This window comes from Podarcis raffonei, chromosome Z (assembly GCF_027172205.1).
Source record: "Podarcis raffonei isolate rPodRaf1 chromosome Z, rPodRaf1.pri, whole genome shotgun sequence".
NCBI lineage: Eukaryota > Metazoa > Chordata > Lepidosauria > Squamata > Lacertidae > Podarcis > Podarcis raffonei.
The window spans coordinates 25,077,952-25,096,778 of NC_070621.1; the positions used below are offsets into that span (position 1 = coordinate 25,077,952).

Genomic DNA, 18,827 nt, shown 5'->3' on the forward strand with positions numbered 1-18,827 from the left:
GGGGGGGGGGGCGCTTGTCATCTGGGCAGCCTAGGACCTCCATACACACTGCCCAGGCTTACGCCTTGAGGAAGTGACTCCAATGCTGCTAATGCAGAGGTTTGACTTCACCCCCAGTGGCACACTCCATTGTCTCTTGAGACAGACAGATGCCAACAAAACCCAATTTACACTTCTGAAAAACAATGCATGAACCAAAAAACACAGTTGTCCTTTGAAATCTGCACTCCTAAAGCATGTGTATCAAAGGAAAGTACATGAAAATACATGTATTGGTGGGGGAAAAGCATATAAAATGCATTATGTTAAGAAAATTGCTTCTAATCTAGTATATTAAAAGAAAGACACAAAAATGATGGTAAATTTTTCTGAGGACTTTGTTATGGCGAACTCAGGCATTAATGTGTGGCAAAGTAAATTTAAGACTGGAAAAGTGAGAAACCTGAGGATAACTGACATATTCACCCACCCCTATTGGTAGTGCCAAGGTGACTTTTTAAAGGGTAACATAAATTCATGGTTGCGCTTCGAGGCCCCCAAGCCCTTCCCCTGAAAATAACTTCAAACTGACATGTAATTTTAGTTTAAGTTATTGGGCAAAATTCAGGCCACAACTTTATTGATTACAGCAAAGTGAGCGGTGTTGGCTTAGGCATTGGCAACAGACTATCACTGACTCCTGCCTCTCCGGCTGGAAGTCTGAAAGGGTAAACACCAAATGAGGGAGCAACATCGATGAAGACAAACAAAGCTCACCCCGGGGTTCCTGTGGTCCTGGCATGGCCCTAGCCCCTCAAGCGGACTTCGGACGAGATCCAGGACCCCCAGATTCCTTTACCGGAATACCCTTCTTCATGGAGGGGCAGGTGATGGCCGCACCTCCCCTCCCACACACTTCAATAAGCCAATGCCTAACCGCCAAACCTTACAAAGTTGTGACGATTGCTAAGGGGGTAGGCAAAACCCAAGTGGCTACATCCAATCTGCCAAATGGAAAAAATTCCTACCCAGCCCCTGCTCCAAAGCAGGTGACCCAATCCAAAGCAAGGCCAAAGCAGCAGCACCTAAAACGAGGGAGGGAGGGCGGGTGTTCGGCAGCGTGATGCAAGTACCCCCAGTTACGCCACACCGCTGCTTTTATAGGCCCCAGGAATTACGCCAACTGCCCCAATTGGCCCAAACAACCTGGCATGATCCTGGGGTCCAATGGTTAAGGCTTGGGCCATGCCCGGCAACAACTCTCCCAGCGGGGGTGACTTTGGGGTCCATGCGCAACCAAGACCCTTGTTAAGGAGGATCCCATATATCAGGTGACATCAATGTCAATACCTAAATGGCACTCCCATATTCAGGGTCAGGATGTCTCTACTACAGAATTTTTCAAGTACAAATGTGGGTCATTACCTTAATATCCTGCTTACAGTGATGGACTATTTGGATGTTCGTCTCATCCAGCAAAAATATACTTATCTTATGCTCAGAACATATTCCACACCTTTCACAATTCCACTCCTATGCAATTTTATTCAGAAGCAAGCCCAACAGATTTTGATAGCATTTGCTTCCTAGTGACTGTACATATGATTGTTGCAGCCTCAATGAGTGTGACTTAACAAATGCAATAAACTGTGCTATATCCTAATGTAAATTAAAGCACTTAGTTTGCATAGTAAGTTCATTTGACAAAGTAAACCAATAAGATAACTGAAGGGAGAAATCAGTTTCACAAAAAACTGTAAGCATATTCATTAATCATTTATATTAAATTACTTAAATCGCTCTAATAATCAAGGTTTTTTTAAGCTTGTATAATAATTTTTTTTTGCAGTACACCCAGTTTATTTATCACTAGACTCACAAATCAATTAGGCATTTCAATTAATGTCCATCCCATTAACTCGACAGCCCTAGTTCAGTCTTTACTTGCAAGAATTACTGCAGTTAATTTAGCATGTTTAAGGTGACTTACAACATGAAAAAATACATAACTACAACACAGGAAAAGTAGTCATAAACAATAAATAAAACATTAAAAAATACACACAGCAAATCAAAAAATTTCCACGTAAATCATATGATACAAAATAAAGATATAAAAATTAATATCAATAAAAGCAATAACACACATCCTCAACAAAAACCCATAAGCAATTCCCCAGCCCAAGAGTCCATTCAACAGCCTCAGCTTTTGTAGCTGGAGTCAGTCTTGGCCCTGCCCTTCCAGGCCTGGTGGAAAAGGGCCTTCAAAGCAGGGGGCAGGTCTTCCAGGACCCACAATCAAGATGGTCTCTGGCTCTGTATGGTGTCCCCTTCCAGTATACCCATTAAGTGTAGAAGAACACAGAAATGGAGAACACTTCCTGTATGGGTAGATAAAGATTTCCAGGATAACTCTGGGAACACTTTCATTTTTCCAGAGATCTTTCCAAGGGCCACAATTGTAAGACGTGTAGCTGCTCCATAAGTGAACTCTTATGGAAGAAATAATCTATTCTTTGTTTTATTATTTAAAGTATTTTTAGCCTGCTCTTCAACAGGGAGAAGGGGTTCCCAAAGTGTCTTACAACAGTCAGTATGAAGGCCAGAGGTCCAAGGAGTTGTAACATGTAAATGACCTAACTGAAAGGGACTACTGCATATCAGAGGCAGCCCTACACAATAAATTAGGTTAACATAAAATAGGTTAACATAACATAACATACAGCACTTGGTTCCAAGTGACCCACATTAGACCTTTCATGAGCTCTGTACTGTCCAAGAGGTAAGGCGTTCATTCCCAAACCCCATTTGAATACATGTGCTTGCAAACCCCAGGGCAGCTGAAAGGCTCAGAGTAGCAGTTATACAAACTGCTTATTAATATCTTTGTAGTATCCTCAGAAGGCTTGAGAGGAGCGTGGGAGGGAGATACAGTGGACACTCGGGTTGCAAATGTGATCCGTGCAGGATGCACGTCTGCAACCCGCAGAGCCCGCAACCCGCAGCGGTGCGTCTGCGCACGCGCGGGCTGCGATTTGGCGCTTCTGCGCATGCACAAAGCACGATTTAGCGCTTCTGCGCATGCACAACCACTGAAATCCGGAAGTAACCCTTTCCGGTACTTCCGGGTTTTGGCGGTCCGTAACCTGAAAAAATGCAACCTGAAGCGTCTGTAATCTGACTGTATGACTGTATAGGGATACAAATAGATAAATCCACTTGGTCCTGCCCCCTTATTAAGACAATTTCCACCAAAACACAGGAAGCCTCCTTCAGGGTTTTCCTAGGCTAGCATCGGACCCCTGTTTGGCTGCTACATATTCTGAAAGATGTTGGCAAGCTTGTGGTCACAATGATACTTCCATTCATATGTGGTGGGAATGTGAAAAATTATCAGCAGTCTATATTCACAAACCATTCTACAGAAACAAACCTATCTCTAACCAAAGACCCAGAATTATCTCTCTTGACCATCAAAAGTGATATAAATCCCACCCTTGTACACAAGGAGCTGCTAGCTCTCCTGCTAGCTGCAGCCAGCCTTGACATCCCCAAACATTGAAAGTCTGCATTAGGACCCTCTAGGGATGGAAGGCTTGAAAGGGTGTGGGGTGTTGCCTTGCCTGAGCATTTGACCTCTCATAGGAGGATACTAAGAGGAGTTATGAAATGAGACCATTTTGTAGTAGATGGGCACAGCTCGGCTGGGCAGTCTAGTAATGTATTTCCTTCGCAGCTCACTGAACACTAACAGAGGTAAACAGGGCTGAGCTTTTCCCCACTCATATCATCTGTTCCACTTCTTTTCACTGAGCATGCTTTTCTTTCCAATAAAGCAAGCAATACAATTTATGGCTACCCAGCCATTTAATCTATTATTGCTAGTTAACCGCCTAGCATGGATCCTAAGATCAGTTAATGTACATTCCCAACAGGAAAGTCTTTCCTGCTTTCCCCCTACAGCCAACTGTGCGATTATAATTGTGGGCAATTATCCCCTCCACAAGGAGGAGAATTCTGCAACACTCCAGAGTAGCTTCTCGGGAGCACAGATGGCTTCAATGAGCAGAGGGAGACGAACTAAGAAAACAAAAAGTTAAATAGCATGGAATAACTTTAGAGTGATGCCTTCTCTGTGTGGATTGTCATAGGATGAGTTAGCAGTGAACATTCCTCACACACTTGAAGACTATGGATTAGTGGTGGAACATTTGCTTCACATGCTAAAACTTCTAGGCTGATTCCCGTATGTCTCTTCAGAGGAGACGCTATGAATGCCTTTCACTCTGGAAGGTGTCATTGGTGAAGGCTCTTTAAACAGGTTAGAAAACAGATTATTTTTTAATTTAAAAATGGGCATTCCAGATGGATTTGGACTTCACATCTGAATTACATGAAAAGCAGAAGAGGGATTGAAGCCTTGTTTGTGGAAATTGCCTTCCAAAGGAATTAGGTTTCTTGTGCTTTTTCATTACAGGAAGTGATCAGGAACTTGGTGAAGAGATATATTGCAGCAATGATAAGAAATTCAAAAACCAATGAAGGATTAACCGAAGAAAACTTTAAGGTAATGATATGATACTGTCATTCCCCACTTAGTGTATTATGGCAGGCGCAACATAAAAATTGTTTGACATTGTAAATATTTGCAGCATGTTCCTATGCATATCAACTCAGGTGTTAAGTCCCACTGAGTTAAATTAGACTCGCTCCTAGATTATTGGGTATTGTCACTTAAATGTCTTCCATTTTTTATAATATTTGTTAGATGGGTTTCTCACAGCAGGACCCAAACTGACTCCTCAGCTAAGAAAATCCAATGAAAAGATTAAAAAAACCAACAGATGAACAGGGGGAGAAAGATTAGGATTTACCAATCCCATCCCTTTAAAAGAGGCCTTCAAAATAAGAACCAAAAATCTGTGTAAAGAGAAAAGTATTTGCCTGGGGAGATAAATCCCGGGGTATAGGCGGAATAGGGAACCTGATGGGAACAGGCAGCACCTTAGCAGGCTCTTAGGAACATAGGAAGCTGCCTCCCACCCAGTCAGATCATTGGTTTATCCAGCTCAGACTGCCAGCAGTTCTCCAGTGTTTCAGTCTCACCTGGCATCTTTGGGATGCAATGCATGTTCTCTGCCACCACATCACAGCCCTCCTTCCTAGTACCTTTCAGGGCTGGCTCCAATATTGCCATAGGCTTGTGTATGCTTTACCACCTACTAGAACCAAGTGGTGGCTATGGGGAGGAGGCAAGGAAGGCCCTGTGAAAATGTTAAGTGCTGATCATGGTTTGTGTGCATGTGTGTGTGTGTGTTCTTCTAAATGTTAATCTCCTCCCATCAGCTCACAACCTGTGAAAAGTTAAATGGTTTGGGGATACTAAGGTTGCAGATACCATCTCACAAGAAGGTTTGTTTTATGCAATGTAGAAACTGGGCATTTAGTGTGGTGGTACCTAACTTTTGGAACTCTCTCCCATTACACATCAGACAGGTGCTGTCTCTTATTATCTTTTTGGTGCCACCTTTTCCACAAGCCTTTTTCAGTTGAGATTTTTATCCAGTCTGTTTCTGAAATTGTGAGACATCTTTGCTGGTCCCAGGTACTCTATCCTCCCCAGCAAGATTTGTGCATGAAAGACTAAGGAAGTGCATGGTTAATGTTCAGATGAAGGGGCTAAATCATATTGCAGATTTTCTTTTCCTCAACAAAAACTGCTGAACTTCTGTTCCTGATTCTAAATAATGAAAAAGGTTTGTTTGCAATTCTTGTACACAGTGATGTGGAAAAATTCATTTGCATAACTTTGAACTTTGCATAGCTTCTCTCAGGAGAGTTCAAACTCTCTCTCTTCCCCCACCCCCATGACAGATAAATCTTTAGAGTTTAACTCATTTTTTCCCTTCCCTGTCTCTCACCCTAGGAATTAAAGCAGGATATCTCTAGTTTCCGGTATGAAGTCCTTGACCTCTTAGGCAACCGAAAACCCCAGCGGAGAAGCTATTCCACCAGCAGCACAGAAGTCTCCCAGAAGGATGACGCTAATGAGGACACTGCTGGAGAAACATCCAAAGCGAAGAGCGTTCCTTTTGGCACAGCCAACAAGAAGAAAGATTTCAACGTGTCGGCTCTGATTAAGACTATGTCTGGGTTCGAAATGGTCAGCGAGAAGCCCAAAAGCAATGGGATCAACAAGCGCTCCTTCATCCGCAATGGAAACAGGGTCCAAAGGCTCTCTAGCTCCAAGAAAGAGTCCTTCAAGCGACTGGGCCTCCTTTTTTCCAAGATGAATGGCCACCTCCCAGAGCCAAACTCAGAGCCCATGTACACCATCTCCGATGGGGTCATCCAGCCACACCTCATGTGGCAAGACATTAAGTATTCTCAGATGGCTAAAGAGCGAGACGAGAACTGCTCCAAGAGTGAAATTAACCTCAATGAGGTGGACTACAGTAGGAACGTCAGACATACGGGACAGAGCCAGTGCCCTGCGGTTTGTTCCAGTTCCCTTCACTGTGCTTCCAGCATCTGCACCTCTAATTCCAAACTCATAGACTCCTCTGAGGACGTTTTTGACTCGTGGGGAGACGCCTGTGATTTGTTTAGGAACCAATGGAAAGATGGACAGGAGGAACAGGTTACCACTCGCCTATAAGTACAGCTATTCAGTAACCTGCTGCAGAACATAACTATTACTAGAAACTGTTTGCTATCACAGATTATTCATAGTTAGGAGGTCTCCTCCCCCCCCCCCCGGCCTGCCATTTTGTCTCTACTGATGAGTGCAGAATTCATATTGTTTTAGCGGCATTCTTAATTCAAATGGCCAAATCCTTTGAACAACACACAAAAATCTATATAATACATTCTAAGGTTGCTTCATACAGGTTCCTTTCTTTCTTCTCCTGCAATCTCTTTAGGATTTATATATTTTTGTTACAGAACACTGGAGAACCTCTCAAGCATTTGCTTCTTTTCCAACCTCACCTTGGTTAGTAGCTCTGCTTTGTGCCATTTTACATTCCATTTTTTTCTGGCCGTTTACTGCTCACTAGGATCAGCAGATGCTCAGTGACTTAGATGGAAGTCAAGAGCCAGGCTGAGACTACAGGCAAGGCTAAGGGTTCAAATATATAATGAGCTTTTCGCTTTCAAGCAATACAACTCCCCATGATTTCAACTCAACTGTATGTCTTTTATTAAGGTTGCATATTGTTTTCTTATTGTAAATTATTACCACAATGAGTTAAAGCTGAGTTCTGGAACTTACTGTTTTCATGCATCAGATGTTTTTCAAAATATTCTGTTTTCTCATCCCTCCGCGTGCACCCCTCCATCCGGATATAGTAGTATGCCATTGCAATTGTCCCAGGGAAATAGCAAACCCTCCCCCCACAAATGCTATTCAGCATGTTTGACATCCAAACACATGTCAATATTTTACATAACAATGGGGTTAGTGTGGATTTAAGCAAATATACTTCATTCACACATCCTAAAACAACATGTGAAACAAACCACAGCCATCCTTTGAATTTTTTGAAATCTCCAACCAAATAATGTGTACAGAATGCATATACTAGGGGAAAGTGTGCATATGAATTCATATATTAGTGAAAACACTACACCCAAATGCATTGTTTGTGGAAATTGCTTGCAAAAATACGTGTATTAGGAAAACTTGCATACAAAAATGTGTATTAGGAGAAATATGCACTAAAATGCTGAAAATTTTTAAAACTTAAGAAACTGATGTGGAAATGTGAATAACTGAACTTTAGATTGAGGAAAAAATGAGAAACTAAAACTGAGAGCTTTTCCCATCCCTAAGCTGACACACCAGCATTTTTAGGCAATGAGCTAATCAGTGCATCCAGAGCAGAGGACCTCTTGCAAGTGATTATTATTATATTGCATTTGTTAGTCATTTTATACCACAAAAAAAAGTTTCAAAGTGACTTAACACCAAAATAAAATACACACAATTTAAAAACAAAGCACAATACCAAATTCCTAAAATGCTCATCCATGAGTACAATAAGGACAAATCCTGCCCCACTGAAAGAAAAGCAAGGCAACCAAACTTAACCAACAGAAGCCTGAGGAAATGAAAATGTCTTAGCCTCGTGCCTAAAAACTAACAATAATGGCACCAGGCACATTTCCCTTGGGACAGCATTCCACAAGAGTTGAGGGCACCACCGAAAAAGCCTGTTAGTGTGTCATTAGCTTCTGTACCTCCCTTGGATGAGACACATGGAGAAGGGATTGACAGTACAGTTTTGCCACACACAATTTCTCAGGTGTTATATGAAACATCATATTCCTGTGTTCTGATTGCACAGCCCTGGATTATAATATTTGAGCCTGGGTTGAGTACTGCTGTTAACCACCTCACCCCTAGATAAAAGGCTTTTGGGATGGGGAGGAGAATACAAACCTAGCACATTTGCAGCTCCTGCTGTGACTTATAAAAATTGAATTGTCAGCAGATGACATAGTGGTCCCTATCCAGAGAACTCACAGATAAAGAGTTTTGTGCATACACACATGGGAAACAGAGAGAACCCCATAGTCCTCCCAAGCAGGGCTGGAGCCCCTTGATTAGCAGAGGTCATTATATTCTCCTTCCAGCAATCCCAGGGCTATATTTTGCCACCCAAATTGATCTACTTCATGAGATCACACCTGTAAAACAAAGTGTCTGCTATGTAGTACTGACCATTTCACAGTTAAGGAGCACATGTGTTCAGGCCCAAAATCAAATAGAGAACTTTAAAGCAAGGATTCTCTGTTTCATACGAACTGAAAACTCACCCATTCATAACTGTGAGCAAACATCTTACCTTATCTGGATTAACACTTGATAAGGCTTCTGAGTGGGGCTATTGGGAGTTGAACTCCAAAACTTCTGGAAGGCACCAGGTTAGTGAAGCCTGTGATGGAAACAAAGTTCAGTGTTATTCAAAATCAATTCCTTACCCCCATTGTTTAGCAACTCTATATAGTGGCCTTCCAGTCCCAGAGATCTGCCTTTCCTGAAAGTTGCATGGCAAGCTTGCCTATATTGCTCTCATTGGGTAGGTTTGCCAAAGTCTTTCAGATGACTGCTCCGTTTTGAACCATTCATTGCATTTATCAGGAAAGGAGTCAGATTCTGTGCTGGCTTGTATTCCTTGCTATATTGATTCTAGAACAGCATTTCCATTCCTGGATATTTAAAGTGCTTGTTCTGGCGCAGTAGCTTACCCTTTCTGAACACTGCTATTCACAACAATATTCAGCTGACGCACTTACAACATGGGTAAAGTTATTGCCATGCATCCTTCTCCAGTTCTGCAAGCTGTGAGAAGCTCCAGGGCTAATACCTCAGGGTTTAGTTTCCTTTGGACGAAAGCACACTTGAGGCTTCAGGTGCCTTTGTAATATTTGCTTTATTTACAAATATGTAAGCAGAACATAGTGAAAGCAAACAGCCTCCTATAAGCAGCTGCAAATCCTGCATCAGATCCCCAGAGGACAAATTGTTCAGCCCTACAAAGCTGCATCTCCCAGTTGCTGCTAGAAATGCTCAGATTTCTATTTCTCCCTCTGTCCAATTTAAATTGCCAACTGGATTTTGTCCTCTTTCTGTTATTCTCACACCCTCCTGCAAGCAGAAGCCACCCCTGTAGGTAAATTACCCATTTAGGAAGGAAAAAACATTCAAGGTATGACACAAGGCTAGGCTACACCCAACACACACACTTCACCCCATTGACTGCTGCTTCCAGGAGTGGGGAAACTCACCATGCAATATTCATATATTCACACATTTTGCATTACTAAATATGACTGAGGGGTGAGGCACCAGGGAACTGGAGGGATCTGCAGCTTCCTGTAGCAACCAAAATGCAAAGTTCTGAGTAATACAATTTCAATAGCCATGGTAAGAATGACACCAAATGTTTCAAATATCCATTTTAGTATTGCATCCCAGGATTTATCATTAGCAAACACACCTTAATGGGATTACAGTGTTGTCTGCAACAATTTCTTAGACTAGCTTGATAACAAGATCAAACACGTCCAATGTTCAACTTCACTGCAGGTATGTGGCTTTTCTTTTCTTTTTACATTCTTCAGGGAGTAGGTCTAGTAGAATAGGTTACAACAATCTTGCATTACTTTTGCATTAACAGGAATATTTAGAGTTGTCTGCATTACCATTTTCCATTTTCAAAAAACCTACCAGTTTTTAAAATAGGGATGCCCCATTTAATAACAACAGCAGCAACAACAACAATAACTTTATTATTTGTACCCCACCCATCTGACTGGACTGCCCCAGCCAACAGGGGCGGCTTCCAATGTATATAAAAACATAGTAAAACATTAAACATTCAAAAAAATCCTATACAGGGCTGCCTTCAGGTGTCTTCTAAAGGTTGTATACCTACTTATCTCCTTGGCTCAGGATTCACATAACTCCATACCCTCCAACATTTCTCCAATGAAAACAGGGACATCCTAAGGAAAAGTGGAACATTCTGGGATCAAATCAGAAACCAGGATGACTTCTCTAAATTAGGGATGTCCCTGGAAAATAGGGACACTTGGAAGGTCTGCAGTCAGTGTAGGCAATACTAAGCTAGATGGACCACCTGTCTGACTCAGGATTAGGCAGCTTCCTATGTTCCTATGTTGATGAGCATCTGGGGGCTGTTAGAACTGCAGATGAACAGCTGGAGCATAGAAGTGGAAGGTACACTCTCTTTCTAAAAATGGCAAGAGATCAAATTACAAGAGCACTATTCAAACCAGTCCATCTCATCTAGATTGTCCACCTGTCATGTATGGTCTGGTCTGGATTCAGACCAGGCCCACGTCTCCCAGCCCACCAATATAACTGTTCCTATGGTGGTCATTTTCACAAAAAAACATAATCTGGTGGAATACAATGGTTAATTTCCTGCTTAGTCCAATTATTAGATAGCTACATCCTTAAACTCTGTGCATCTATTATAAAATATACCCAACTGTACATAACATCTTTCAAGCTAGAATTTGGATTAGGAACATGGTATATTACTTAAAACCAAGTCAAATCTGTCAGGGATAATACTGTCTACACTGATAGCAGTTCCCCATGGTTTCCAGACAGACCTGCTTGCTGATATTAGGGAACTGAAACTGGCACTAAGTTTCCCCCTACAAAGCATGCACTGTACCCTTCAGCGACAAACCTTCCTATGATACAGTTTATCTAAAGGTATCTCAAAATCTCTTACTTCCTGAAGGCCAAAACCATCTCTTCTTACTGTTCTGTTGTGAACAGCCCTGTGATCTTTGAATGAAGGGCAATATACACATTTGAATTAATAATAATAATACCCAAGGAAGAAAAAAATCACCTCCACAGCAACTGTGAATGCATAACATTTGACCTTTCAGGTCACCTGGTGCTGGCTGGGCCCCAAGAGCTTTACCTGGCAAACTAACAATGCATTATATGGGTAGATGAATCTTGCAGCAGTCAGAACTAGTTGTGGATAAATTCCAAGGCATCTGAATTATTAAGCACCTCACTTCTCAACAAAAACATCATGCAAAACCGAACCAGCCGAGAGGCTCAGAATGCTGTTGCTCCTAGATGTCAAATGAAGCATCTTGATTTTTTGGTCCAGGAGCCTTGCTCAAGTATCTGCAAAATCTAGAACAACTCTCTCCACACACATTCTAATTTTTGCAGCAACCCACTGCAAAGTTATATTTAAACAAAAGAATTAGTGGGCTCAGTGTAGTGTGTAACAAGAAACTAGAACAATTTTTCATGTCTTTCATTAATTCCATGTTTTCAATAATTAATTTCATTTAATTAATTTCATGTTTTTCATTAATTCCAGAAATTAATAAATGCTGTAGTCTAACAGCAAACTTCATGCTCAAGTTTTAAATAGACCATGCACTCTGCTGGGATGTGAGGAACATTCATTGTCAGATCTTACTCATCTACTAGGTAGAAGGCAGCAGAAACTGGCTGCAGAGCTCAGTTCTTAAGGAATCATCTATAGCTGCTAAGTACTGAAGATGCTATCTATTGTTTATTAAATTTCTATACCCCGCTTCATCTGAGGATCACAAGGTTGTTTACAATATAAAAACACAAAAACACATATCATTTTTAAAAAAAATAGGTTGGTAGAGGAATTTTTGGCCATTTTGATTTTGGCAAAGGAGGAGCCACTTCCTGGGCAGGTTTGAATGATGGACAGACACCATAGCAGAAACAAGAGGTTGTGTTTACATAAGGACTTAGGGAGGGGGTTGGGCAAGGGATGTAAGGGTAACTTACTCAGGGAGGTAACAGGACAGATGTAGAAGAGCCTGTGTGTAATCAGATCTGGGACATGCTTAGGAATTTGGGAGAGGATATGGTCAGTTTCATCAGCAACCTAACTCTGTGTTGAGAAATGCATTGGTACTTATGAGGATGGGGGAAGCAGAACAAATAGCACAAATAGCCCTCCCCTCCCACACATCCAGTTCCTTTGATTCCAACAGCTTCCCCAGCAGCATCCACTGGGACCCACACTGAGGAGCAGCTGAGAGTTTCACAGGACCTTCAAAATCTTTAACAGAGGGGCCTGGTTGTTTTGGATGCTCCAGGGGTTGTGGCTTTGGGAAGTCCTAATCTCTTGTGGAGACCCACAAAGCGGTCTCCCATTGGGAAACCAGTTACTGTAACCCAGTAATTAATCAATATTGGAGCATCTGTAAATGTTTTGAATCCAGCTTGGGTAGACAAAGGAAAGGATGCAGGAACAACAGTCAACCTAAAAGGGTGGTGAGTTTCATGGATATTCTTAGCCTAACCTACTTCCCATGGACTGCAAGAAGATCAAACCTATCCATTCTTAAGGAAATCAGCCCTGAGTGCTCACTGGAAGGACAGATCGTGAAGCTGAGGCTCCAATACTTTGGCCACCTCATGAGAAGAGAAGACTCCCTGGAAAAGACCCTGATGTTGGGAAAGATGGAGGGCACGAGGAGAAGGGGACGACAGAGGACGAGATGGTTGGACAGTGTTCTTGAAGCTACAAACACGAGTTTGACCAAACTGCAGGAGGCAGTGGAGGCTGTGGCATGCTCTGGTCCATGGGGTCACAAAGAGCCGGACACAACTAAACAACAACAACCTACTTCATGGGGTTGTTGTGAGGCAGGGAAATGGGCAGGGAGAGCCATGTACACCACATTTACCTGCTTGGAGGAATGTTGAGATTTAAATAAAATAAATGCATACTTTAGTTTAATTGTAAACTCTAAAACCAAGGCATTGTCCTGGCACAGAATTGAAGGAAAGGCCACCTTGGCCTCTGCCACTAGCCTGATGACTATATACGGACCACTGGAAAGCTGTTTCTGGGAAGAATATAACAGCAAAGGAAAAGACAAAATGGCCCCATCCGTTGCCCAAAGGGGAAGCTGCAGGGAGCTTGCTTTCCCACTCACTGCCAAAAAAGAACAATGTGCTCTCAACAACCACCTGGCCTGGGTCTGCAGACCTAGTTTAAAATCTAGAGACAAATGAATGAAAACACCACATAGGCATGTGTCCTGCAAACCCACAGATATTTAAATTCTTCAGGCGAAGTTGCACTAAGGCAATTCTGTACAATATCTTATCCAGAACAGTGAATTACAGTATAAATACAGCTCAACTGTATACTCAAACTTGTCCCAGTAACTATAAAACAAAGCTGACACCAGAGTCTTGCTGCCACTTCTGTTACTCTGAAGCTTCCTAAAATAGGAAGGACGTAGGTTTTTCTGCACCCCTGCTAGGGATGGGGAGAAATTACCGTAGATTTAGTTTGCATTTAAAGGCAAGCCTATGTAATAGACACACAAACAGGAACACAGCCAGCCTTCAAAATTTGCACTCCAAATCTTGTACTTTTCTCCATCCAAGTAATGTGTACAAAAGTATGTATACAGCAAGCCTGCAACTTATGGGCATTTAACTTGTGTACATTCAAGCTTTAGGTGTTTGGCAAATTAAAAAGGGGGAAAGACTTCCAGGGGTGGGTGGGAAGACTTTGACAACCCCACTCACCATTGCACCTAATGTGTTTTTGACCAAATGCAATGTTGGCTTTACATGCAATTCCTGGAACGCGGCCCCTGCATAACTGTACTAGGGCAAAGTGCATAGGGTAAAAAAATGCATCTTAGTAAACATGCAAAAATGCATTATATTGGGAATAATGGGCTTTGCAAAAAAATGTATTTTAGACAAAACTGCATTCACAGATAGGTGCATTAGGCTAAAATAGCACTAAGATGCTGATGAATTTTCATGGGATTTAAAAAAATATTATCAAACTGATGTGGAAATGCGGAGACCTGAACTTATGTTTGGGGAAATAAAACCAAAGGTGACAGACTTGCCCATCTCTCACCTGCTCTTTCACCATCCAGAAAATCCAGATGAATTTCTCTTCCAGGCTCCTTCACTCAATGAGACAACCAGACTAATTTTGGGTTGTAGTTTTTTAAATTTGCTGCTTATTAGTGCACTTTAATCCCCAGCCATTAGTGCAGTAATTCCTTCCCACAATATATAGACTTTCCCGTCCTCAATATAATAAATCATTATGTCAAATGAAACATATAAAAGAAACACAGGAATGCTTGGCAACTGGAAATTTCTTCTTTTACGGATAACTAGTTGCGCCATGTGGTGCCCTGGATGTGACCTCATTGGGAATGGCATGGCATTCTCCAAGAGGGAAGGTTCATGGTGCAAATGCATTACCTGGTAGCTGGCACCATGCTGTGGTACAAAAATAGGGTTCTGGGGTTCTTCAAAAAAACTAGACTATGAGCAGGAACTTGCGATTCTGACAAGGATCCTGCACCCAGGAGTGAGAGAGGCAGGGGAGAGAGATATTCAACATATAACAGTGGATAGTATTTCTCAAGCCCTTTTATTTTGTAAAAGAAGCTGATAATTAAGAAAAGCATTGGAAAACTATCTACTTTGTCACCAGAGATACAAACTGATTAAATAGCTTTTCGTTGATTAATTGCCTAACTTTTAAAAGTAAAACGTTCATGAAGACGCCAAAGAGAAATGTGGTCTATTATCAATTAACAAAAACTACAAACCAGTGTTAGAGACAGACTTCAGGGTTTCTTACATCCCCTAAACAGCCTGAAAAAGACACGCAGACTCTACTCCCAACTCCCCCTCATTAAAAATCGCCTGATGGATAAGCTAAATTTGGTGAATTTATCTGATTCAGTCTTGTAGCCCCATGCACAATGTATTGTAATTTGCATAGCTGATAAACATCAGTAATCATGGTAGTTAACATTCCTGCCAAAATGTGTATTTGCAGAATGACTCACGGTAGAAGCAAGGCACTGGCTTTATTATTATGATTATTAGGCAAAGCCACAAAATTAGATTGTTTTTAGTAATGGCAAAGTACATAGCTAATACCCAATCTAGTCACCCCAATGATTTAACGGCTCTATGCATTTTAAGGTGTGCCAACTTTTCCCTTAACATACATTAAGAGATATTTCTTTGGGTCAACTGCTGCCCAGTTGCATGGATGTTTCTTCCAAAGATTTTCTTGTTTTCTTTGTCTTTCCCCACACCCCACACCCCGGCTATTACTCTTGATATAAAAAGCTGTTTTCTCCTCCCAAAGGGGAAAAATATGGATAGTCTTAGAAATCAGAAACTAGCAAGAATCTTAACTGGATAATACAAGTGGGTCTCTAATCCAAAGTAATTACTCCTCATAATTAGCAAAGTCTGACTGCTCCATTGTGTGTATGGTAAAGGTAAAGGGACCCCTGACCATTAGGTCCAGTCATGGATGACTCTGGGGTTGTGGCGCTCATCTCGCTTTATTGGCCGAGGGAGCCGGCGTACAGCTTCCAGGTCATGTGGCCAGCATGACTAAGCCGCTTCTGGCGAACTGATTACCAGGTTTACCCCTGGTCTTAGTGCTCCCAAGATCAGCAATGCAGAATCTCAGGCTCCTCTGTCCAGTGCTGGGGGGGGGTGTCTCTCCACAGGTCACCTTTCCTCATTACCCCAGTCCCAGTGCTTTTGTCCCAGCTTGAACTGTGATCATGCCCCTTTGCTTGTCAAGAGCGAGAGACAGAGACAAAACCAGTGACTTCTGCATGGCTGGAATGTAGCCTACTGTAGAAATGGGCACGCTGATTGTTCTACCCACCTTTGCCTCTATCCCTGCCCACCACTGGCATGCAGCCCTTGCACCTAGATCTTGTCCTAGAGTAATAACAGTCCCCAGTTTACTAGGGCTTAGCTGTGCCAAGACAATGAGAAACACACACCCTATACGCTACCTTGCTTAAACTAGTTACTCTGCCCATTGAGAAAAGTCTTTCTAACAATCTTTGGTGGAGAACCAAAGCTCTGAGCACTTTTACATGCATTGAGTAAGGGAATGTGCTGTGTCAGATGAGAATGCCAATGCTTCTGCATCACTGCATACATGCCAATGGAGTTACAGATATTGACCACACGTTCTGCTGTCCACAGGGATTTCAAGAAAACCACTTCCCCCTACCTTTAGTGGGAGCCCAAGGTGCAGATGAACCAAATGGATGGAAAGTGCCCGTTGAATGGAGCGATGGCATGTTGCCAACATCACAGGTTCTGAGCAGTTCTGGCGATAGTGCTTTGAAGGTCAAGGCAAGAAAAACAAGTTTTAGATAGATATGTGATTGCAGGCTAACTCCATTCAACAGCTACCCAAACTTTGCTAGTGAGTTCTGTTCCATATTATAGATTTGCTCTATAATATGCTCCGTTACTTCCGGGTTGCCGCGGAGCACAATTCAAACACGCTCAACCTGAAGCACATTCAACCCGAGGTACGACTGTACCCCATTGCTCTCCTGTTGGTTTAGGACCACATGAAAAGTTCCCTCAATCGCACAATGTGAAACAAGCCACAGAGGCAACAGGCAGGGTGCATACACATGAGAAACATGAGGGCTACATCAGAGGCCAAGAAGCAAGTCAGCGGCTTATGTCCAAGAACAAATCAAAGCAAGACTGATGAAACTTGTTGCTTATATTTCTTATTAATTTATGTCACTACTTTCTAATGTTGTTTCATGATTACAAGGTAATGTTGTTTGCTTAGTAGGATATATTTTATGCACAGAAACTATTTTTTATAGCATTACTGGCAATAAAATTAAAATTCTTGGGTTTTCTGAGAGCAGTTTATGTGCTTTTTAATCAAACGTAGATTTACCAAGCTAAATGTTGTCCAGTCACATAAATACTAGCAGATTTGAATTCCTCACACCCCAAACCACATTTTTAAGACCCCTCACTGAAGAAATTTGCAAAAATTAAGTTTCACTGCCTAGAATGGCAGTGCCCTACCCCAGAGAGGTTTGCTTGGCCCTTCAGCCAAGCCATCTAACAAGAGTTGACATTTGCCCAACCCCTTTACCAGAACTGTCTTCTGAATAGACCTGGAATCAAAATGTGATTTTAAGGAGGAAAATGGTGTAGAAGTATCGAAATTAAAACTGAAGTGATTTTTTTTAAAAAAGCACTTACTTAAAGGCCTAAATTGTAGAAGAACTGCACAACTTTCGGGTCTGAAGAGGATGCAGTGATTAGATATCCCCCCAAGTACATGAATGAACAAACAACTGCTTCAGAGATCCAGTGAGGTGCAATGGTTAGAGTGTCAGATTATGATGGTGGAGTCCCAGGTTAAAACTCCTACTCAGCCATGAAGTTCACTAGGTGACCCTGGGCCAGTTACATACAGTGGTACCTTGGGTTACATACGCATCAGGTTACATACGCTTCAGGTTACAGACTCCGCTAACCCAGAAATATTACCTCGGGTTAAGAACTTTGCTTCAGGATGAGAACAGAAATTGTGCAGCAGCGGCACAGCGGCAGCAGGAGGCCCCATTAGCTAAAGTGGTGCTTCAGGTTAAGAACAGTTTCAGGTTAAGAACAGACCTCCAGAACGAATTAAGTTCTTAACCCGAGGGACCACTGTACTTTCTTTCAGCCTGGGATCCTAACATGATTATATGAGCCTACATGTGAACAAGGAGGCTTTCCTAAAAAAAATTAAAGTGGAAATAAAGATGGAACAGTACTTGTGGTCACTTTATTAATCTAATAAAATAAACTCAATGGCCCCCACACTCTGTCCTACATTAAACCAAAAAAAAAAAAAAAAAGATTCTCTCACTCCTTGATAAGATAAGATAGAGGGAAATAACTATACACAGAAATGCTCTTCCAATCGTCCTCACACACCCCACCAGCAGCAAAGTGAGGGCTGTGTAGAAAGCGATTAGGCAGCAATAATTTCACTAGGTAATTGTTTTGCTTTTACAAAAAGGGGAAGGCAATTAAGAAACTTATCTGAGGACTTAATGGGAAAATGCACAGGGAAGAAAAGTAGGATGACCCAAATGTATAAATTAACCCGAAGATGGAGAATTAAAAGGAATCTCAGATAGTTCTGGGCCAGCAATTTGGAAACTGCTATATTGGGCATAATCTGGTGCAAAATGTATAACTCAATTAAGAAGATTTCCTGTGGCTTGCCTTTAAGAAAGCTGGAGCCAAACTATGGGTACCACTGGTATATAACTCTAGCAAGATTAAATAAGGTCTTTAAACACTGATGGAAGAACTCAGTATCAATAACTTGTCACAGATTTAAATGTTCTCTCTTTGATAGTGATGCCATCATATTCAGTCTTGCTGGGTTCAAGGGATTTGTTTCATTTGTTTGTTAGATTTTTATACTGAACTATTGGGAAGA

The 18,827-nt window shown here is 41.8% G+C and overlaps 1 protein-coding gene and 1 long non-coding RNA gene across 3 annotated transcripts in view; one reads left to right on the forward strand and one right to left on the reverse strand.

The window, feature by feature from the left end:
• The window catches only part of TRPC5 (transient receptor potential cation channel subfamily C member 5), a 178,396-nt gene extending 171,145 nt beyond the window's left edge, over positions 1-7,251 (forward strand). For both annotated transcript variants that reach the window (XM_053374135.1, XM_053374134.1), the window contains 2 exons: positions 4,457-4,546; positions 5,906-7,251. In XM_053374135.1, the coding sequence (XP_053230110.1) occupies positions 4,457-4,546; positions 5,906-6,637 (822 nt within the window). In that variant the 3' untranslated portion in view covers positions 6,638-7,251. The remainder of the gene's footprint in view (positions 1-4,456; positions 4,547-5,905) is intronic.
• LOC128406606 (uncharacterized) lies at positions 1,961-17,694 on the reverse strand. Its single transcript, XR_008328537.1, has 4 exons — positions 17,591-17,694; positions 16,581-16,691; positions 8,829-8,918; positions 1,961-2,360 (listed from the first exon to the last, which is right to left on the reverse strand). It is a non-coding gene; the product is annotated as an uncharacterized LOC128406606 (long non-coding RNA).
• Positions 17,695-18,827: the final 1,133 nt, after the last annotated feature.